The following is a 24,203-nucleotide window of genomic DNA, read 5'->3' on the forward strand; positions in this document are numbered from 1 at the left end:
TACTACACAGTAATTTGACATTTGTATACACTATGAAATGATATCTGCAGAAAGTCTACTAACCATCTGTCCCCGTATCAAGTTATTGCTATATTATTGATCATATTCTTTTTGCTGTATACTATATCCCTGTGGTTTATTTTATAAATGGAGGTTTAGACTTTTTAAAAATATATTAAACTTATTCTTATTTTTAATTGAAGTATAATTGATTTATAGTGTTGTGCTATACAGCAAAGTCAGTCAGTTATACACATAAATGCATTCTGTTTAGGTAATCTTTTCTATTATGGTCTATCGCAGGCTATTATATCTTTAATTCCCTTTACCTATTTTGCTTCCACCCCTGCCCACTTCCCCTCTGACAACCACCCCTTATTCTCTGTATCTATGAGTGTCTTGGTTTTGTTTTTGAGATTCCACATATAAGTGAGATCAAATGGGTTCATCTCTGTCTCACTTATTTCAGTTAAGCACAGTACCTTTTAGGTCCATCTATATTGTTGAAAATGGCAAGATTTCACCTTTTTTTTTTTTTTGCTAACATTCCATTGTGTATATATTCCTCATTTTCTTTATCCATTCATCTATTGCCGGACACTGGTTACTTTAATATCCTGGCTATTGTAAATAATGTTGCAATGAACATTAGGGTGCATATATCTCTTTGAATTAGTGTTTTTGCTTTTTATTGGGGGGGAGTAAATATCCACAAGTGAAATTGCTGGGTCATATGGCAGTTCTATTTTTAATTTTCGGGTGATCTCTATACTATTTCCCTAATGATTGCCCCAGTTTCCATTTCTACTAGCAGTGCACAAGAATTTCCTCCTGTTCACATTTTCACTTTTGTTACGTATTTTCTTTTTGTTGATAGCCATCCTGACAGGAGTGAGATGATGGCTCCTTGTGGTTTTAATTTGCAATTCTCTGGTGATTAGTGAGTATCTTTTCATGTGTCTGTTGGCCATCTGCATGTCTTCTTTGAAAAAGTGTCTAATCAAGTCTTCTGCCCATTTTTAAATTGAGTTGTTTTTTGGATGTTGAATTATATAAGTTCTTTGTATATTTTGGATATTACTATCTTAACAGATATATCATGTGCAAATATCTTCTCCCATTCAGTAGGTGGCCTTTTTGTTTTCTTGACAGTGTCCTTGCTGTGCAAAAGCTTTTTAGTTTAACATAGTCACATTTGATTATTTTTGCCCTTGTTTTCCTTGTCTGAGAAGACAAAGCAAAATATATATGTAAATATATATAGATAAGATGAATATCAAAGAGTGTACTGCCTATATTTTCTTCTTGGAGTTTTATGGTTTCAGGTCTTATATTTAAGTCTTCAATCCATTTGAGTTTGTTTTTGTATATGATGTGAGAAAGTAGTCCAATTTGATTCTTTTGCATGTAGTTGTCCAGTTTTTGCCACATTATTTACAAGACTGCCTTTTCCCCATTGTATATTCTTGTTTCCTTTGTCATAAATTAACTGATCATATAAGCATGGATTTATTTCTGTACTCTCTATTGCATTCCATTAATTTATATTACTGTTCTTGTGCCAGTAAAATGCTGTTTTGATTACCATAGCTTTGCAGTTTAGTTTGAAATCAGGGAACATGATACTTCGTTCTTTCTGTCTATTGCTTTGGTGTTTCAGAGACTTTAATGTTTTCATATAAATCTTAGGAATATTCATTGCAGGTCTGTGAGAAGATGCCACTAGTATTTTGGTAGGGATTGCATTGATCTGCAGATTGCGTTTGGTAGTATGTCATTTTAACAGTTTTAATTTGACCAGTCTATGAGCATGGTGTCTCTTTCCATCTGCTTGTGTCGTCATCACTTTCTTTCATCATAGTCTTACAGTTTTCTAAGGAGTTTTATAAGTCATCTCCCTCTTTTTTTAGGTTATTTTTAATAACTTCATTCTTTTTGATGCAATTGTAAATGAGATTTTTTCATTAATTCTCTTTCTGATAGTTAATGTATAGAAATGCATCAGATTTCTATATATTTTGTAATCTTCAATTTTATTGAATTCATTTATTCTTACAGTGTTTTGGATTTAAGATTTTCTATGTATAGTATCATGTCATCTACAGTGTTTTACTTGTTTCTTCGTAATTTGAATTCCCTTTATTTCTTTGTTGCTTTCTGTGGTTAGGATTTTCAGTATTATGTTTCTTGCCTAAGAAAGACTTCTGATACTACATTGAGTAAAAGTGGTGAAAGTGGGCATCTTTATCTTGTTCCTCACCTAAAGGGAATGCTTCCATCTTTTATCTGAGTATTATGTTTACTGTGGGTTTGTCATATACAGATTTTATTATGTTGGAGTATGTTTCTGTAACACCAACTTTCTTGAGAATTGTTATTATAAATAGATGTTGAATTTTGCCATATGATTTTTCTGCATTTGTTGAGATGATCACACAATTTTTAGTCTTCAGTTTGTTAATGTGGTGTATCACATTGATTAATTTTTGGAAATTGATCCATCCTTGCTTCCCTGGAATAGATCACACTTTATCTTAGTGCATGATCCTTTTAATGTACTGTTGAATTCTGCCTCCAGTTAGAGTAACTTCTGAGCTTTCAATGTGCTCATGTGATTAGGTTGTGTTCAGATTATCTGGGATAATCTTCCTATCGTAATATCTATAATCTTAATTGTATTTGGAAAGCACCTTTTGCCATGTAACAATATATTCACACTGGAATGAGTAGCCATTCCCTTCTCTGGGGGTGGCTCAGATGGTGAAGAATCTGCCTGCAATGCAGGAGACTTGAGTTCAATCCCTGGGTCAGGAAGATCCCTGGAAAAAGGAATGGCTACCACTTCAGTATTCTTAGAAGGAGAATTCCATGGACAGAGGAGCCTGGTGGGCTATAGTCCATGGTGTTGCAAACAGTTGGATACAACTGAGTGACTAACACTGATTTCCTTTAGGATTGACTGGTTTTATCACCTTGCTGTCCAAGCGACTCTTAAGAGTCTTCTCCAGCTTCACAGCTCAAAAGCATCAATTCTTTGGCCCTCAACCTTCCTTATGGTAGAACTCTCATATCCATACAATACTATTGGAAAAACCATAGTTTTTACTATATGGACCTTTGTCAACAAAGTGATGTCTCTGCTTCTTATTATGTTTAGGTTTGTCATAGCTTTCATTTCAAGGAGCAAGTGTCTTTTAATTTTGTGTCTGCAGTCACCATCTGTGGTTATTTTGGGGGCCAAGAAAATAAAGTCTGTCACTGTTTCACTTTTTCCCCATCTATATGCCGTGGGACTGGATGTGATGGGACTGGGACTGGATGGGACTGAGTGTCATGATCTTAGGTTTTTGAATGTTGAATTTTAAGCCAGCTTTTTCACTCTTTTTCACCCTCATCAAGAGGCTTTTTAGTTCCTCTACACTTTTTTTGCCATTAGAGTGGAACCATCTGCATATCTGAGGTTGATATTTCTCCTGGCAATCTTGATTCCAGCTTGTTATTCATCTAGCCCAGCATTTCACATGATGTACTCTACATATAAGTTAAATAAGCAGAGTGAAAATATACAGCCCCAGCATTTCACATGATGTACTCTGCATATAAGTTGATTAAGCAGGGTGACAATATACAGCCTTATCTACTTTCCCAGTTTTGAACTTGTCTGTTGTTTCATGTCTGGTTCTAATTTTTGCTTCTTGACCTGCATACAGGTTTATTAGGAGACAGGTAAAGTGATCTGTTATTCCCATTTCTTTAAGAATTTTCCACAATTTGTTGTGACCCACATAGTCAAAGGCTTTAGCATAGTCAATGAAGCAGAAGTAGATGTTTGTCTGGAATTCCCTTGCTTTTTCAGTGACCCAATGGATGTTGGTTCCTCTACTTTTTCTAAACCCGGCTTGTACATTTGAAAGTTCTTGGTTCATGTATTGTTGAAGCCTAACTTGAAGGATTTTGAGCATTACCTTGTTAACATGTGAAATGAGCATAACATTCTTTGGCCATGTCTTTATTTGGTATTGGAATGAAAACTGACCTTTTCCAGTCCTGTGGCCACTACTGAGTTTTCCAAATTTGCTGGCATATTGAGTGGAACACTTTAACAGCATCATCTTTTAGGATTTGCACTAGCTCAACTGGAATTCCATCACCTCCACTAGCTTTGTTCATGGTAATGCCTCCTAAGGCCCACTTGACTTTGCATTCCAGGATATCTGGCTCTAGATGAGTGACCACAGCATCATGATTATCTGGGTCAATATGACCTTTTTTTTTTTTTTTTAATATAGTTCTTTGTATTCTTTCCACCTCTTCTTAATCTTTTCTGCTTTGGTTAAGTCTTTGATCTTTATGTCTTTTATTGTGCCCATCTTTACATGAAGTGTACCCTTGATATCTCCAATTTTCTTGACAAGATATCTAGTCTTTCCCATTCTATCATTTTGCTCTGTTTCTTTGCATTGTTCACTTAAGAAGGCTTCTTATCTCTCCTTGCTATTCTCTGGAACTCTGCAGTCAGTTGTGTATATCTTTTCCTTTCTCCTTTGCTTTTAGCTTCTCTTCTCTCAGCTATTTGTGAGGCTTCCTCAGACAACCACTTTGCCTTCTTGCATTTCTTTTTTTGAGGGATGGTTTTGATCATCACCTCCTGTATAGTGTTACGAACCTCCATCCATATTTCTTCAGTTACTCTGTCTACCAGATCTAAGCTTTTGAATCTAGTTGTCACCTCACTATCTAATCATAGGGATTTGATTTAGGTCACAAATGGCCCTTTTCCCCATTTTCTTTGATTTAAGCCTTAATTTTGCAATAAGAATTATTGGAGTCACTTAACTTATTGTTTCTGTCTCCAGAGTAACTCATGAAGTTGCAGTCAAGCTGCTCTGTAAGGCCGCAGGCATCTGAAGGCTTCACTAAGTTTGGTCAGTCCATTTCTATGATGATTCATTCATCTGACTGTTGGCAGGAGGCCTCAGTTTCATGTTGTATGGGCCTCTCTATAGGTTTCAGGTTAAATCTCCTTATGGCGTGATAGCTGGCTTCTCCCAGAGTGAGTGACCCAAGAATGTAAGCAAGACGAATGCCATGATGTCTTTTATGATGAAGCCTCAGAAGTCATACTTGTTACTTCTACTGTATTCTTTTTGTTGGAACTGAGTTATTAAGTCCCGTCTTCAGGCACTACACGTTAAGATATTTAAGCTTCATCTTATAAAGGGAATATAAAAAATTTGTGAACATATTTTAAACTACCACACAAAGATTTGGTGTTTCTTTTATTTCTGAGATTGCTAGGTTGATTATTTTTAATTTATTTAATTTATTTTAAATTGGAGAATAATTGCTTTACAATGTTGGTTTCTGTCATACAACAGTGTATACATATGTCCCCTCCCTGTTTTTGAAGATATTCTAGACTAGAGGTTGACAAGCTTTCTATAAAAGGCCAGATAGGATTTGAAATATTTCTTGCTTTGTGAGGCCATTTTGTCTCTGTTATAACTGCTCAACTCTGCCGGGAAATGAAACCATATGAAAGCAACCATACACAGTATGTAAGTGAATGGATATAATAGTATTTCAGTAAAACTTTATTTACCAAGATAGATGGTGGGCTGATGGGCTGTAGTCTGCCGATTTCTACTGATAAAGAGATGAAAAGGGTAGAGGATTATTCTAAGCAGATGAAACAGAGTGTTTCAGAAAGAACATAATTATTGTGCATTTAAGAGTATAAAGATTGCAAAAAAAAGAGTCTTTCTCATGTACTAGAAAGTTTACTGTAAAATTGTTAATAGAAAAATAATAGAAAACATATTTACACATACAAATTCTGAAGTCATAAATATTATTGAGATTAGAAACTAAAATTCAAAGCTTTGTACAGTGCGGACAGCTGTCATTTATGTAAATGAGAAAACAATGTATTCTTTTGTTAGATTTCACTATTTATGAGGACATTCATATGTCATAAATGCATAGAACATGCATGAGAAGGATAGACACCAACTTTAGATGATGGTTTCTCTCTAGAAGTGTGGAAATGGTGAAGGTTGACTTAGGTGAAGGGGCTTAGTTTCTGTTGTATTTCTGGCTTAAAAATTTTTTATAAATAGAAGTACCTGCAGCATAAAATTTGCCACTTTAACTGTCCTTAAGTGTACAGTTCAGTAGTATTAAGTATATCCACATTGTTGTGCAACCGATCTCCAGAGCTTTTCCATTTTGCAAAATCGAATCTCTATACCCGTTAAACAACTCTGCATTTCCCCTGCCCTCAGTCCCTGGCAATGATCAGTCTACTTTTTGTTTCTATGAGTTTGACTGTTGTTGATGGCTCTTATAAATGAGATCATACAGTATTTGCTTTTTGGAACTGCTTTATTTCACTAAGCATAATATCCTCAAATTTCATCCAAGTTGTAATAGGTGGATGAATCATCTTATATCCTTTTAAAGCTGAGTAATACAATGTATATATATACACCATATTTGATTATTCATCCATCTGTTGGAAGATAGTTCAGTTGCTTCCACCTTTTGGCTCTTCTGATAATGCTTCTGTGAACATGGATGTACAAATCTAAAACAGAGTTTTGATGAAATAAATGATCAGTAAATAATTGTGCAATATAATAGCCTGAGTAAATCTTACAGCCTAAAGGTCTTTTTTTTCCCCTTCCATTCTCCCACAGCACATTTCAGTCAATTTTTACTCACACTATCCACCAAAGCTTCTCTAGTCAAGGTTATTAATGTCCTATGTGTTGCTGAGTCATATGACCATTCCTCTGACCTCATTCTATTAACTGCTCAGCAGCAGTTGATAAGGCAATCATTCCTACATCCTGTGTTTATTTTCTCCACTTGATTTCCAGGATACTACTCTCCTTGTTCTCTTCCTACCTCTCTTGGTATTTTTTCCTCAGTCTTCTTTGCTGGTTCCTCCTCATTTCTGAGACCCCTTAATGTTGGATTGCCCCTGGGCTCAGTCCTATGATTTCTCCTCTCTTCTCTATGCTTAGTCCCTAGTTGATTTTATCTAGGCTCCTAGCATTAAGTGCTATGTATTCACTGATATCAAATTTGTAATTGTAGCTTTTACTTGTCCCTTCAAATCCAGCTTATCTATTCAACTGCCTGCTTAGCATCTCCACCTGAATGTCTAATAGCATCACAGACTTAACACATGCAAAACCCAGCTTTTGATTCCTGTAACTCCCACTTGTCCCTAGTCTTCTCTGTCTTGGTATGCCTTGAAGCCACACTTTACTTTTCTCTTTCTCTAGTCCCAGGCAGTCTATCATGAAATCAAGTGAGCTTCACTTTCAAAGCATATCCAAACTTAATTCATTGCTATAGCCTTTACTCTGTCATTGTAGTCCAAGATTCTTTTGTCTGTTGCTGGGTTTTTTCCAGTTTCTTCTACTAGGCCCTGTGATTTTTCTCTTACCTCCCTCCTCAATCCAAAACCACACTTCAGTTCAGCAGCTGGAGGAATCCTTTAAGAATGTGCATCATATCCATATCATGGTTTGTCTTTTCCCAGAAACTTCCAGTGGTTCCCCATTTTCCTCAGAGTGAAACTAGTATCAATACAGTGGACTCTAAATATATACCTATCTTCCCATCATCCCCTACCCCTGAACTCTGACCTACCACTTCCCTATCCCTTATGTAGTTGTAGGCAGGTACACAAGCATTTGCTCTTTATTACCTCTGCCTGGAGTATCTGCATAACTGGTACCCTCATTTCCTTTAGATTTTTGTTCATATTTCACTTTTTCCTGAAACTTTCCCTAATCACCCAATTTAAAATGGCTCAGCTCTCAAAGGTCCTGCTGCACCTTCGTGACTTATTTTTACAACACTTATGACACACTGTTTTCGTCACCTTTTTAAACTGTTATGCCTTTCTTCTATTGGAATTTGAAGTGAAAAAACAGAGGGGCTGGGATGTTTTTCTGCTTGGTTTACTGCTATATTATCTATATCCTTTATATCAAATTGTTTTTTGTATGTATGAATCTGCTGTTTCTTAAGACTGATGAGCTGATGTTGAGATTATTGAGTTTCTTTCCTGTTGGTTTCTCCAACTGGTTTTATTCCTTAGAAGTGGCAATTAAAAGATACAGCTTCAGAATATTCTGCACCCTTCCTTGAAATTTGAGAATGCTTGTAAATGCTTTCATGGGACTTCTGGGGGTAGATAATAAAATGCCATGAAGTCTCTGGCTTATTTCTTGGAATCTTTGCACTTCAGTATAAGAGGTTGGAGGACACTGGGGCTGCCATGCTGTGAGGAAGTCAAGTCACACGGAGAGGCCATATATAGTTGCTCAGATTTAGAATTTCAGGTAAACCTGGCCTTCAAGTCATTTTCTAGCCAAGAAGACATATGGGTGAAGAAGCCATCTTGGAAATGGATCCACCAGCTGCAGCTGTTTTAACGCTCTAATACCATACTTTAAAAAATCAGCCTTCCTTGCTCTGCCTGTTATGAGTTTCTGACCCAGAATTCATGAGCATAATAAAATGGTGATGATTGGACACCACTAAATTTGGGGTGATTTTTTACACGGCAGTGGATTACCAGAATGGTAAGGTGGAAAGTCCAGATATAAATAATAAATTACTTTTGGATAGAAAGTTAAGTTTCAAATTTTTTTTTGTTTGCCAAAGAAAGTATATGGTATGTGCAGACATTATCCTGTCAGGCTCATCTTGGATGCTAGTGTCCATCCAGATTAACTCACTAGACTTTAGATTCTCATTAACTGCCAAGAAATGTCATTCTGATGAACCACTTGAGATTTCATGCTCAAAATTCTGGGTTCTTGTTATATTTCCATGTTGATCACCTGGAGGAGCTGGCAGTTTTATACCAGCTAAGGCCAGCCTAGTCATTAGATTATAGAAAAATAATCTCAGTATCAGTGTCACAGTGAAATAGCCAATTTTCTTCTTTTTATTGATTTTGAAATGAGAATGGGTGTGATTAGAACTATCCACCAGAGACCAACTTTTCGGAATCAGCTGCTATTGAAAATCTGGATGTTCTCAGATCTGCAAGGCCAATAGAAACTCACTCATAAAGCTTCTTTTACTCGTAAGAAAGGGGAACATGACCAAGGTCTCAGGCTAGGACTGGACAGGGTCCTGACTGTCCATCTCCACGAAGTGCACGTTTTTCTCATTAAGTGGTTTTTAGCCTGTAGTATGGCTCAAAGATGAACTTCTTGGATGCTGGACTAGGTCCTGTGAACCAGCTGAAATGATATAGCATTTTGTTGGTGTATGCTTCTGTATCAATTTCTGGGGATAATCCATACCTTCTGACTGATTCTTACAGAAATCAGTGACCCAGAAAAGCATAGGAACTGCTGAACTTAATGTTTCAATATTGTCATTTAAAAACTTATCGGTTCAGTTCAGTTCATTTCAGTCGCTCAGTCATGTCCGACTCTTTGCAACCCTATGAATTGCAGCACGCCAAGCCTCCCTGTCCATCACCAACTCCCAGAGCTTACTCAAACTCATGTCCATTGAGTTGGTGATGCCATCCAACCATCTCATCCTCTGTCATCCCCTTATCCTCCTGCCTCCAATCCCTCCCACCATCAGAGTCTTTTCCAATGAGTCAACTCTTTGCATGAGGTGGCCAAAGTATTGGAGTTTCAGCTTCACCATCAGTCCTTCCAGTGAACACCCAGGACTGATCTTCTTTAGGATAGACTGGTTGGATCTCCTTGCAGTCCAAGGGACTGTCAAGAGTCTCCAACACCACAGTTCAAAAGCATCAATTCTTTGGTGCTCAGCTTGCTTCATATTCCAACTCTCACATCCATACATGATTCCTGGAAAAACCATAGCCTTTACTAGACGGACCTTTGTTGGCAAAGTAATGTCTCTGCTTTTTAATAAGCTGTCTAGGTTGGTCATAACTTTCCTTCCAAGGAGTAAGCACCTTTTAATTTCATGGCTGCACTCACCATCTGCAGTGATTTTGGAGCTCAGAAAAATAAAGTGTGACACTGTTTCCCCATCTATTTCCCATGAAGTGATGGGACCAGATGCCATGATCTTCGTTTTCTGAATGTTGAGCTTTAACCCAACTTTTTCACTCTCCTCTTTCACTTTAAAAACTTATAGAGTACTACCAGTGGTATTTTTTACAGAGCTAGAACAATGAATTTTACAATTTGTATGGGAATACAAAAAACCCTGAATAGCCAAAGCAATCTTGAGAAAGAAGAATGGAACTGGAGGAATCAACCTGCCTGACTTCAGGCTCTACTACAAAGCCACGGTCATCATACAGTTTGGTACTGGCACAAAGACAGAAATATAGATCAATGGAACGAAATAGAAAGCCCAGAGATAAATCCACACACCTCTGGACACCTTATCTTTGACAAAGGAGGCAAGAATATACAATGGAGAAAAGACAACCTCTTTAACAACTGGTGCTGGGAAAACTGGTCAACCACTTGTAAAAGAATGAAACTAGAGCACTTTCTAACACCATACACAAGAATAAACTCAAAATAGATTAAAGATCTAAATGTAAGACCAGAAACTATAAAACTCCTAGAGGAGAACATAGCTAAACACTCTCCGACATAAATCACAGCAGGATCCTCTATGACTCACCTCCCAGAATATTGGAAATGAAAAAAAAATAAACAAATGGGACCTAATTAAAAGCTTCTGCACAACAAAGGAAACTATAAGCAAGGTGAAAAGACAGCCTTCAGAATGGGAGAAAATAATAGCAAATGAAGCAACTGACAAAGAATTAATCTCAAAAATATATAAGCAACTCCTGCAGCTCAATTCCAGAAAAGTAAACAACCCAATCAAAAAATGGACCAAAGAACTAAACAGACATTTCTCCAAAGAAGACATACAGATGGCTAGCAAACACATGAAAAGATGCTCAACATCACACATTATCAGAGAAATGCAAATCAAAACCATAATGAAGTACCATTTCATGCCAGTCAGAATGGCTGCAATCCAAAAGTCTACAAGCAATAAGTGCTGGAGAGGGTGTGGAGAAAAGGGAACCCTCTTACACTGTTGGTGGGAATGCAAACTAGTACAGCTACTATGGAGAAGAGTGTGGAGATTCCTTAAAAAACTGGAAATAGAGTAAGTAAAATCTTATCTTCCCTCATCCCTGCACCCAGATGCGCCTGGGGAACTTCTGTAGTTTATTTAAGATCATTGCCTAATGGGTGTATCTTTCAGATGATTAAGGGTAGTTGGAGCACCAGCAGCCAACTCATCTTACTCTAAGTTTAGAAAAATTTGGCCAGCACTCACATGTTAAAATCACTTTGCAGTAGTTAAAGCATAGAGAGCTGGGATCTCTACATATAAAGGCTGAAAACACTGAGACTAACTTAATACAAATTCATTTTTCATGTGTACCACCATCCAATGTGGGTGTTCAATAGACTTTTCACATGGCATTTCAGGAACCCAGGTTCCTTTTCTCTTGGGGTTCTGCCATCTTCTTGGGTCTTGTGTTCCTTTAGCAGCAGGCAGAAAAAGAGGGAGAGATGCGGACAGGGTGAGAGATTGCTAAGGCCTTGAGTTCCTCATTGTCACCCATATTCCACTGGCCAGAAATAAGTCACCTGGTCTCACCTGAAACAAGGGTGGTGGTGGTGGCATTTCCTAACAATAGCCCCACGCTAATGAAGAGGAACAAAATCTTTATTGGGCAACTGATCCTTTCTGCTACAATCAGAGTATGCTTTTTAAGGATCCCAAATCTTAGAGATGAATAGAGTTGCTGAGATGGGACTTGTAGGCAATCTATAAAGTTTTCCCTGTGGCTCAGATGGTAAAGAATCTGTCTGCAATGTGGGAGATCTGGGTTTGATCCCTGGGTTGGAAAGATCGCCTGCAGAAGGGAAAAGTTTCCCACTCCAGTATTCTGGCCTGGAGAATTCCATGGACTGTATAGTCCATGGGGTCGCAAAGAGTTGGACTCAACTGAGTGACTTTCACATAAAGTTTTCATGTGGCTCATAATCTTCACTTACCTGATACCTTAAGATTAAGGTGATCCTCAAACTATGAAGTCTGAGTTGATTGAAATATGTTTAAAATAGGAAAATTACAGTTCTTGGGTAATTGGAAATTTTATTTACTTTTATAAGGAGTGACAGAAGATTGGGGGCTGGTTTTTGAATGACCTAAATCAAATCCCTTATGATTATACAGTGGAAGTGAGAAATAGATTTAAGGGCCTAGATCTGATAGATAGAGTGCCTGATGAACTATGGAATGACATTCATGACATTGTACAGGAGACAGGGATCAAGACCATCCCCATGGAAAAGAAATGCAAAAAAGCAAAATGGCTGTCTGGGGAGGCCTTACAAATAGCTGTGAAAAGAAGAGAGGCGAAAAGCAAAGGAGAAAAGGAAAGATATAAGCATCTGAATGCAGAGTTCCAGAGAATAGCAAGAAGAGATAAAATCTTCTTCGGAGATCAATGCAAAGACATAGAGGAAAAGAACAGAATAGGAAAGACTAGAGATCTCTTCAAGAAAATTAGAGATACCAAGGGAACATTTCATGCAAAGATGGGCTCGATAGAGAACAGAAATGGTATGGCCCTAACAGAAGCAGAAGATATTAAGAAGAGGTGGCAAGAATACACAGAAGAACTGTACAAAAGAGATCTTTACTACCCAGATAATCATGATGGTGTGATCACTAATCTAGAGCCAGACATCCTGGAATGTGAAGTCAAGTGGGCCTTAGAAAGCATCACTATGAACAAAGCTAGTGGAGGTGATGGAATTCCAGTTGAGCTGTTTCAAATCCTAAAAAATGATGCTATGAAAGTGCTGCACTCAATATTCCAGCAAATTTGGAAAACTCAGCAGTGGCCACAGGACTGGAAAAGGTCAGTTTTCATTCCAGTCCCAAAGAAAGGCAATGCCAAAGAATGCTCAAACTACCGCACAATTGCACCCATTTCACATGCTAGTAAAGTAATGCTCAAAATTCTCCAAGCCAGGCTTCAGCAATACATGAACTGTGAACTTCCTGATGTTCAAGCTGGTTTTAGAAAAGGCAGAGGATCCAGAGATCAAATTGCCAACATCCTCTGGATCATGGAAAAAGCAAGAAAGTTCCAGAAAAACATCCATTTCTGCTTTATTGACTATGCCAAAGCCTTTGACTGTGTGGATCACAATAAACTGTGGAAAATTCTGAAAAAGATGGGAATACCAGAACGCCTAACCTGCCTCTTGAGAAATCTGTATGCAGGTCAGGAAGCAACAGTTAGAACTGGACATGGAACAACAGACTGGTTCCAAATAGGAAAAGGAATATGTCAAGGCTGTGTATTGTCACCCTGGTTATTTAACTTTTATGCAGAGTACATCATGAGAAACGCTGGACTGGAAGAAATACAAACTGGAATCAAGATTGCTGGGAGAAATATCAATAACCTCAGATATGCAGATGACACCACCCTTATGGCAGAAAGTGAAGAGGATCTAAAAAGCCTCTTGATGAAAGTAAAAGAGGAGAGTGAAAAAATTGGCTTAAAGCTCAACATTCAGAAAACGAAGATCATGGCATCTGGTCCCATCACTTCATGGGAAATAGATGGGGAAACAGTGGAAACAGTGTCAGACTTTATTTTTTGGGGCTCCAAAATCACTGCAGATGGTGACTGAAGCCATGAAATTAAAAGACACTTACTCCTTGGAAGAAAAGTTATGATCAACCTAGATAGTATATTCAAAAGCAGAGACATTACTTTGCCGACTAAGGTCCATCTAGTCAAGGCTATGGTTTTTCCAGTGGTGGTCATGTATGGATGTGAGAGTTGGACTGTGAAGAAAGCTGAGCGCCGAAGAATTGATGCTTTTGAACTGTGGTGTTGGAGAAGACTCTTGAGAGTCCCTTGGACTGCAAGGAGATCCAACCAGTCCATTCTGAAGGAGATCAACCCTGGGATTTCTTTGGAAGGAATGGTGCTAAGGGTGAAACTCCAGTACTTTGGACACCTCATGAAAAGAGTTGACTCATTGGAAAAGACTGATGCTGGGAGGGATTGGGGGCAGGAGGAGAAGGGGACGACCGAGGATGAGATGGCTGGATGGCATCACTGACTCGATGGACATGAGTCTGAGTGACCTCCGGGAGATGGTGATGGACAGGGAGGCCTGGCGTGCTGCAATTCATGGGGTTGCAAAGAGTCGGACGTGACTGAACTGAACTGATAGTAGGACTTGTATAGTCGTAGCAAAGAGAACTCTGTTTTTATTTTTGCAAAACTATTGCTACAAGTTTAGCTTTGTTATTGCATATTTGCCCTTAAAAATGTTTTCATGCTTGGTAGAAATTTTAACAGAACATGTTTTTACCCTAATGGTTTTTATCTTTGTTATGTTGCTTAGTTGCTTCACAATTATTTTTGTTTGTTTTATACAAGCTTAACCTCTCTCCTCAAATTATGTTATGATTTTTATTCTGAAACTTTAGTGGCTATGGTATGAAATTATGAATTTCATTCTCAGTTTTTTTCATTAAGATACTTTTGATACCACATGTTATCAGAGTTGTTGACATACCTATGAAACGTGTTTCTTCTATGACTTACTATGGAACAGTTTTGACAGGTTACTTACTTTCTGTTTTCTCATCTGTAAAATTTTATTGATCCAGTGAACTCCAACAATCTTGGAAGTAATGTTGAGGGCTAATCGACTTTTTCTTTTTTGAAGGTTGAATTCCTTATGTGATGTATATGATAATATGCTGAAACTTGGTTCAGTAATACTTGGACTCATTCCTTACAGAAATATTTTAGGGGGAAAAATGTCCTAATTGATATTGAGACCATTTTGAATAACGCCCAAGCACCAATTCTAATTCTTCTCAAATTCAAGGTTGAGAAATAGTTTTGCATAGCTCTGCTGATTTGTGCCAGTGATGCCTTTGAGGAGAAAATATGCTATAGTCTGGAGGTATAGCAGTAATTCCCCAGTACTGGTCCCTAGACATATGTACCACGGCCCATGACCATGGTCTTCTTGGGCTGCTGGAAAATAAGAACAAAGTAATAGGATATGGGTGAAAGGTTGCCTGTTTTCTTAACCCTGGAATCCAGGGAAGGACTATCTTTTTCTCTGTGACTCTGTTCTGAAAAATTTCTTTCTTGATGAAATGTTCTTTCTTAATGAAATGGTGATGATAATAGATGTTAGTAATGGTGGAGGTAGGGTTATTTTTAATGTCTTTACTTGGATAAAGCCAGAAATTATATTGGTCCTCTTCTGTAACACTCAAGAGTTTTCTTTTCCTTTTTAAAAATGTTTGTGGTCCCGTGGAGTGTATAGTCACTCGGTCATGTCTGCCTCTTTGTGACCCCATGGATAGCCCATGGAATTCTCCAGGCCAGAATACTAGAGTGGGTAGCTGTTCCCTTCTCCAAGGGATCTTCCCAACCCGGGGAACATAAAGATCTAGCACTATTCCATGTTGATGTTAAATGACTTTTCTGGAAGCAAATAAATCTTTTAGCATTATCCATAGGGCTTCCCTGGTGGCGCAGAGGTTAAAGCGTCTGCCTGCAATGCAGGAGACCTGGGTTCGATCCCTGGGTTGGGAAGATCCCCTGGAGAAGGAAATGGCAACCCACTCCAGTATTCTTGCCTGGAGAATCTCATGGGCAGAGGAGCCTGCTGGGCTATAGTCCACAGGGTTGCAAAGAATCAGACATGACTGAGTGACTTTACTTTCACTTTCATAGGTGACATATAATTCAAATAAGTCTTAATGAAATTATTCTATAGGTGAGTAACTGTACCAACAATTTTGACATGTGTAAGCATTTTTATTTATTCCTGTCATTGGCTACTTTCATAAAACTATTGATAATTATCATTAAGAAAAGTAAAGTATGAACCTAATAACGTTATCTATTCTCTTTTGCCAAGGCTATCTTTTAGTCTTGATAGACTTTTTTTTGGAGACATACAAAAAGTAAGCCTTGAAGCTTAAAATTGTAATTATGTTTTTTTGCTTTTTATCTATAAAGAATTTCCTGAGTTTATATCTGGCTTTAACCATTTTTTCTCCCCTCTAACACTATTGATATTAATGCAGGTTTTAATTTCTTGGCATCATGAATGCACAAACACATCACACACAGATGTGATTTTGAGCAAGGATTGAAACTGTAAATTAGCAAGCAAGAGATTCACAGGGTTTCATCAGACCAATTCACTGCAAAAAGTGACACTGTTGTACTGAAAATGTTTTAAATTGCTCATTTCAAACCTACTTCAGTAGCAAAATACCATGCGTGCAGCAGATTTGCAACCACGTTAGTCATTTTCTTTCCTCTGTTTCCTTGCTGTGTTTGTATCGGGAGCACAGAGTAATGTAATTTAGTAAATTATGATTTGATGGCTGGGCAACAGCCCCAGCGTTGAACAGTATTTGGATTATGATTACTTGCTGGCTTTGTCACAGTTGACATTAATTATTGATGGAAGTTTCAGAAATAGCGCATGTGCCAGGAGCTTTTCACCGGATCGCAAGCTCCAGGCAGCAGGGATGCTAACAAGGGTGGGGGAAGAGGCACCTGTGGCTTGTTTATGTCTGTACACTGTGAGCCTGGACCGGGTGGGCTGAGTGGTACCTGGGCATAAGTCATGGTGTAAGGGAAGGATGAACCGTCAGGCTTATTTCTATCGTGTTCCTCCCCAGGAATTACACCGAAGGAGCCAACTTCAGCCGGAGCCAGCCAAGACGAAGGCTCTTCAGACTGTCATTGAAATGAAGGTAGGAGCTGTTCACATTTTTCAAAAACAGCTGTTTCCTCGGAGTTTGTTCTAAACTTGATGGTGACTAACACAAACGCATGAAGTGGACAGTTGTGTTTTCCTTAGGCACCCTGATGGGTGCTTTTCTTCTGGATTTTTTATTTTTATTTTTTTTGCCTTCTCGGGTATATTTAATTTATTGGCTCTTTAATGAGGATGCTTTTTCTGGGCAAAAGAATAAAGGGCTCAAGTATCCTTTGGCAGAAAGGAGCTGGCTTCATTTCCAGAGCATAGCCAGTGCTTTCAACCCTAACGGAGGTTTTGTGTGTGCTTTAAAAGTAAATTTCTAAAACTAGAATAATTCTTTTTTCTTCTCTCCATTCACATGACAATGAAAAGACACCTTGAGAAACTAAGATTTGGCAAAGATCAGTTGTTTTTTGTGCAATGGGGGTGTTAAATAAGTAAAATTATGCTATCAGCAAAATTTACTTTTCAAAGAATAATAACTTTCTTATGACTTCAGTATTTTCTCCTAAGTCTGAAATTAATAATTATTAAATACAAAGTACTCTATTTAACTGGGGGAGCATAGAGATATTTAAAAGAAGCAAAGATCCTCCTGGATGGATTTAGGGCATTTAAAGAATAATGTAGTATATAATGATGACTGAGCCTTTAAGAAACCAATCTATGAAACCCAGTTGCTTTGTCAGTTTATAAAGATTTGAAGTCTTTTACTTTCAGTTTTTGCCCAAAGGCAGCAAATAGTAGAGTATTTCTTGTAAGAATAAATAATTATTGATTTTAGTTCCATGAGGAAAAAAAATCATGATGATAATGTTTGCAATTTGAATATTTCATGCCTAAGTATAACATTTGAGAGTTTGCTGGTCACTATCTTTCTACAAAAGAATTCTAAAGCTTCCTGATAGGGTAATGATTTTTCTGTCTTGGAACACATTATTTTGGATTGTCTGCCAAAAAATTCCCAACTCCGGGGGGAAGGAAACTAATACAAGCTACTGAGTTTCTGGCATTACAAGTCTAACTTGAGTTTGTTTTTTTTTTTCCTAGTCAATGACAATGTCTTCATCCAAGTGGATTTTTTTTTGGAAATAATGTAGAACATTTACTTTAAGACTTTATGTCCCCTAAGTGAGGTTACATGATTCATGGTACTTATAAATACATTTGCAGCAAATTGATTTGAAAAATATTATCAAAGGATCAAATGCCAGTAGGGTTAAAAAATAATTGCTAGTCTTGGCTCATCTATTCTTTTTGGATTTGCATAATTTTGACTTATTTTGTAAATTGACTATTCTACACTTGTAGGGGAGTATAGAATCTCATAACAGAGATTTCTTCCTCACTTCACATTGGAACCAAACTTGAAACTTGGCTAAGGCTTAAAAAAAAAGAATAGAAAAGGAAAAAGACAAGACAAAAGATTTTATTTCAGTTTTCTGCAGAGTCATTCAGTCTCCTTTCTACCTACCTCCATACCTACCTCCCCAGTCCCAACACAATTAGTAATAGAAGCTGCTGCTGCTGCTGCTGCTAAGTCACTTCAATCATATCCGACTCTGTGCGACCCCATAGATGGCAGCCCACCAGGTTCCCCTGTCCCTGGGATTATCCAGGCAAGAACGCTGGAGTGGGTTGCCATTTCCTTCTCCAGTGCATGAAAGTGAAAAGTGAAAGTGAAGTCGCTCAGTCGTGTCCGACTCCTAGTGACCCCATGGACTGCAGCCCACCAGGCTCCTCCGTCCATGGGATATTCCAGGCAAGAGTACTGGAGTGGGGTGCCATTGCCTTCTCCGCAGTAACAGAAGAGGGTGTATATAAAACTATTTCCAAAGCATTCTTTTTTTTTTTTTTTTTAAGGAAAGATTGTGTTTCAGAACTCTTTGGAGAAACCAGAAGTGGCATCTCTCCCAGAGTAGTGGTCATTTTCCTGTTAAAGATCTCTGTACAAAGACTATTAGTGCTTTCTTATGATTTTAAGTATAAAGTCTGTTTGCTCATAGCTTACTCTTTTTAGCATCATATGTTTTATTAGAAAACAAAAAATAGTAATAGGTATTACTATTTAGTAGTTAATTAAAAACACTCCTTTGGGCTATCTACAAAAGAAGGCCATATAAAATATGTTTTAAATTATAAAATATAACTTTTAGGGCAAATTCATTCCATATGTTATCAGTAAATTGAGTCTGGAGTTTTGTTTTTATTTAAATGGATGCCAGTGATGCTGATTGGTAGAAGAACACAATTTAGGACAATTGATAATCAATATACTGTCAGGGAACTGAGCCTGGAGTTCTTCTGTTGTCTTTGAATGCCTGTTAATTTACAAAGCACTGCCTTCTGTTTTGTCAGTGGAGAAGTCTGGGTCCCATTAGCATCTATACTCAGTGTGCATAAATTGAGTTATGGGGGCAGCTGGTAGAAGGTCATCTCCTCGGTCATGTGTGTAAGGTTGTGATGAAGGCTGTGATCTCTTCTGATTTTGTATATTATGTTTCTGTGAAATGGGAGGGAATATTGGAAACCCATATTTTATAAGCATTAGGGTTGACTACCAAATAGAACTAGCCCTTAAAACTAATAGGCGTAACTTGAGACAGGGTTGTGTTTTAATTTAAACACCTTTGGATAAAGGTGTCATATACTACCTTGGCAAAACCTGAAGTTAAAAGGAGCGTTCCTGGAGTCAGTTGGACATTTAGTTTTGGAGAGGTGACATGAATTAAGGGTTTAGAAGCTACCGCTACTTTTCTCTTACTTCTTAAAGAAACTGAGGATGAAATTATGAGTCTTCATCTTCTCCAAAAATATACATCAACTCAGAAAGTTGTTATGAAAATCTGTGAAATCTTGCCCCAATTAGAGCTCTTTTAGAGCCACATTCTGGTAGTTCTAGTAGATGTCTATGTACCTCTCTGGGCTTTTAGAGTTGTGAAAAGACATCTCTGTGGGGGAGGGCCATCTGCATACACCGAAGTGGGGGCAGTTCTTTTGCAGCCATCACAACTGCTGTCAGCCAGTTCAGTCAGGGGGGCTAAAGTCACCTGAATAAATATGAAAGGAAGCCAAGTAAATGAAGTTATTTGTGATTTATCTTCTTGCAGGAAGCTCCAAGTGTTAATTTTGATCCTGATTTGGTCTGGCAGGTATGTTCCAGGTTTGCACTTAGAACATGGTGTCTTTCAGAAAAATTAGTGTTCCTGTAGATGTTGCAGTGCTCCTCCTTTTCTTGCTTTTGTGACTAAAGATTCTTTACTGAGTTTCCCTTTCCTGCTCTTATGGAGAACAGTTAAAAATGTAGGTAAATGATTTGTTCCCCCTCTTTTCTTTTAATTCCTTGAATGTGTTTTAACCTACTTCTATTATAAATTTGACATGTCATAAACATGACATTCAAAAGTTTCACTTTCTTGGATTCATTCATAAAGCTGTATCTAGTGTTTTCTTTTTTTTAAATGAAAATGTATTATAGTAGCAACAGTACTTGTCAGATAATCTGTTTTTTTTCTTTGTTAGTTAAAACTTCTAAGTGAATGAAAATCTAATTTAAAATGGTTAAAGCCTAAAGGAAATGTATTGACTGGGAATATAACTGGGAAAAATAAGATATTGTTCAGGAATAGCTTGCTCCTGGGGCTCAAAGATGTTAACAGATTCCATGTTCTCTAATTCAATATCTCATTTTAGGTTTCTTCATGTAAGTCTGTTTTCAGACAGCCCCTTTGTGTGTGTCTGAGCAAAGTGGCTGCAGCATCTTCAACAATCACAGATGGAAGGGATAGGGAGAAGACTGAGGGAGGTGGGAGGGGGGTTCATGTTTGGGAATGCATGTAAGAATTAAAGATTTTAAAATTTAAAAAATAAAAAACTAAAAAAAAAATAAAAAATAAAAAATGCAAAAAAAAAAAAAAAAGGAAAAACAACCAACCCTAGAATAATAACAATTACTGAGATGGAACATAAAATTTCACTCAAAATTTAACAACTGAGGCTGTAAGAAAAAACTTGAAATTCTCTAAATTCCATTAGCTTAATAAATTAGATGACATTCATCAAGACAAACTTTGTTAGTGCTAAATTCAGCACAGTTTGTCAGATGGGATATATGAGTGACATGGGTTTTAGTAAGAGTTGCAGATAATATACTTGATCTGGTGAACTTGTTAGCTAAAGTGGATTAAGAAGCTAGGGGTGTAATGTGACTATATGGCAGTGTTTCTGTGGCAACTGAAGTGAGGATTGTGGTTATTTAGGTTTCTTGTCACATAATCAGCTGTGGCACTTTTTGTGTCACGAGTGGTTCTTCTTATGTAACATTTATCCCCACTAAGCTTTTCTATGGAAACTGAGTACTAAGCAGTTCAATACTGAGCTTGACCAAGTTGCTGCCTCGTAGATGTGCTAGTAAGTGAAAGAATATGACTTTGTGTTCAAGTGCTACGTCTAATGGTGAGGTTGATCTTTTGATTTTAAATCCACAAACCCAGCCTTGTCTTTGTGTTCAGGCAGATGTCTGCTGTTCTTCTGCATGGGGTTGACTGACCTGTAGTTGAGCTAATTTTCCGTTAAGAGATAGCTTGGTGTTTGATCAAATTCAGGCAGTTCAGTTTCACCAGGCATGGTAGGGATACACTGGAGCATGGGAAGGCAAGAACTACCTGGTAACTTTTCCCAGCATCACATAATTAGGAAGGGAAAGATTTTGATTTCAAACCTTGGCCATTGAATGCATCCCACTTCCCACTGTGAATATAATTTGAGTCCTGGGATCTAGTCAGGAATACCATGAAGTGGCTGAAATGTTTTCTTTGGCTCAAGGGCCTACCTAGGTTTATGTTACCCATCTTCTGAACTGTTATTTTATATGAGGCAAAACATGGCAGTCAGAATTATTTTTTCTCCCAAGATTATGTGTTCATTGCAAATTTGTGTCAAGCTTCGTTTTTCTAGTTAAGGCATTATGTTGGATCTTAGGCCTTGAAAATAGGCCATGGCTGTTTTTGTGGCTACTAAGAAGAATTAACAACAAGAAAAAAATTAAAATCCTACCTGTATCACCAGTGACATCTACAGCTCAAACACCACTAACCACTCATGGAGAACGAGGTATGAGGCATCTGACATGTAATAACCCATGAGTAGCATGAGTAGCCAAATTTCACAGATGAAAAAGCCATGTTTTAGAGAAAATGAACAGCCTGCCCAAGGTCCTACCTGTTGGCATTTGAGGTATGAACACAGGTTTCTTCTCTGAAGTTCTTAGACTCCCTACTCTTACAGTCTGCTTTTACTGAAGATGATTCCTAAGTTCAGCTGGTTTCTCTTTCCATGCTTTGGAAATTATGCACTGAGTTTTGCATCTTTGAATAGGTTGAGGCAGATCATGAGAGCTCAAGAGGTCTATCTGATATTTTTAGTAAGCTGCAATATTGTACTTTGTGCTGTAAGGTAAGATTCATCCTTTTTACATGTATATGTTATCAGCCCTGCAAATGGGCCTCCAAAATATGTACCTTACAGTCAACATATGCCCTGTTTGTTTTTTTTCTTTTTTTCTTTCCTGGGTTTTAAGTCTTGCCCTGAAGCCTTTATAGCAACCTGGACCATAACTCATTTAAACTTGCAAAGCCCTGTGTTTTTGATGTGCACTATCAACTTACAATATAAGAAATTATCCTTTAGCTTATTTTTTCTTGAGCAATTTCTTCATCTTCTCATCTTTCAGCTTAAAAAAAAAAGCCTTGTCCCATCTAACTATTTTCCTTAAATAAGGGGAAAAAATGTGGGTTTTAAGTGATAGCTAGAAAAAGCAAAATGTCAAGTTAAATGTTAGCTCTGGATGATATATGGTTGTCATTTAGAAGCAGGGAAGATTTTTTTTTTAATGAACCTTTTTTTACTCAAACTCTTCATATATGTGTTTGACTCTAAATGTTCAAGTTGTTAATTTATAATTACTGCTATAAACAGGTTTATTTTGTGTGAATATAACTCATGAATTTGAATTACAAATACCACTGCTTACCAAGCAGCTTTTTTGTGCACAGCACCATGGTGGGCCTTTCAGAAAAAGTGAGCGCTCAATCTTTAAGGGGCTAATGGAAGGAATAGGGCTCTTATACAAGCCAGGGTCTAAATACTGACCTAAGAACAGCAAACTGGGCTGCAAAAGCTCAGAGGATATTAAATAAGAAAGGGACAGGGAATGTTTTTTGGAAAAGATCACATTTGAGAAGAGCCTTAAAAAAAATTGGAATTGCTTCCTTGGTGGCTCAGAGGTTAAAGTGTCTGCCTGCAATACGAGAGACCTGGGTTTAATCCCTGGGTCGGGAAGATCCCCTGGAGAAGGAAATGGCAACCCACTCTAGTATTCTTGCCTGGAGAATCCCAGGGACGGAGAAACCTGGTGGGCTACAGTTCACCGGATCACAAGAGTCAGACACGACTGAGTGACTTCACTTTCACTTGAAAAAAATGGCATAATTTTGATAGAGGGTAGAGGGATTTTTTATAAACAGCAGAAACTATATCAGCAAAGGCAAGGAGGTTGGAAATTATGAGACATATCTGGAGAAGAACAAACTGTTCAGTTTGGTTGAGAGAAGACTTGAAAAAGCAATAGAAGATCAAATGAAACCATAAGAAAGTGGGAGAAAAAATAATAGAGAAAAAACCTGAAATTAATGAAATAGAAACCAAACACATACAAGTTCAGTTCAGTTGCTCAGTTGTGTCCAACTCTTTGCAACCCCATGGACTACAGCACGCCAGGCCTCCCTGTCCATCACCAACTCCCAGAGCTTACTTAAACTCATGTCCATTGAGTCCGTGATGCCATCCAACCATCTCATCCTCTGTAGTCCCCTTCTTCTCCTGCCTTCAATCTTTCCCAGCATCAGGGTCTTCTCCAATGAGTCAGGTCTTTGCATCAGGTGGCCAAAGTATTGGAGTTTCAGCTTCAGCATCAATCCTTCCAATGAATATTCAGGACTGATTTCCTTTAGGATGGGCTGGTTGGATCTCCTTGCTGTCCAAGGGACTCTCAAAAGTCTTCTCCAACACTACAGTTCAAAAGCATCAATTCTTTGGTGCTTGGCTTTCTTTATAGTCCAACTTGCACATCCATACATGACTGCTGGAAAAACCATAGCTTTGACTAGATGGATCTTTATTGGCAAAGTAATGTCTCTACTTTTTAATAAGCTGTCTAGATTGGTCATAACTTTTCTTCCAAGGAACAAGCATCTTTTAAATACATACAAGAGATGTACTTAAAAGCGAACACAAATTCTTTGAGGAGATTAACAGGTGTACTGGTCAGAATCACTGAGAAAAAGAGGCAGACAAATAAACAAT

At 37.8% G+C, this 24,203-nt stretch overlaps 1 protein-coding gene across 1 annotated transcript in view; it reads left to right on the plus strand.

Moving 5' to 3' along the window:
• The window catches only part of ERC2 (ELKS/RAB6-interacting/CAST family member 2), a 1,004,571-nt gene that overhangs the window by 287,951 nt on the left and 692,417 nt on the right, over positions 1–24,203 (plus strand). The window contains exon 4 of the mRNA XM_069561579.1: positions 16,759–16,833. Within this exon, the coding sequence (XP_069417680.1) occupies positions 16,759–16,833 (75 nt within the window). The remainder of the gene's footprint in view (positions 1–16,758; positions 16,834–24,203) is intronic.

This window comes from Ovis canadensis, chromosome 19 (assembly GCF_042477335.2).
Source record: "Ovis canadensis isolate MfBH-ARS-UI-01 breed Bighorn chromosome 19, ARS-UI_OviCan_v2, whole genome shotgun sequence".
Taxonomy (NCBI): domain Eukaryota; kingdom Metazoa; phylum Chordata; class Mammalia; order Artiodactyla; family Bovidae; genus Ovis; species Ovis canadensis.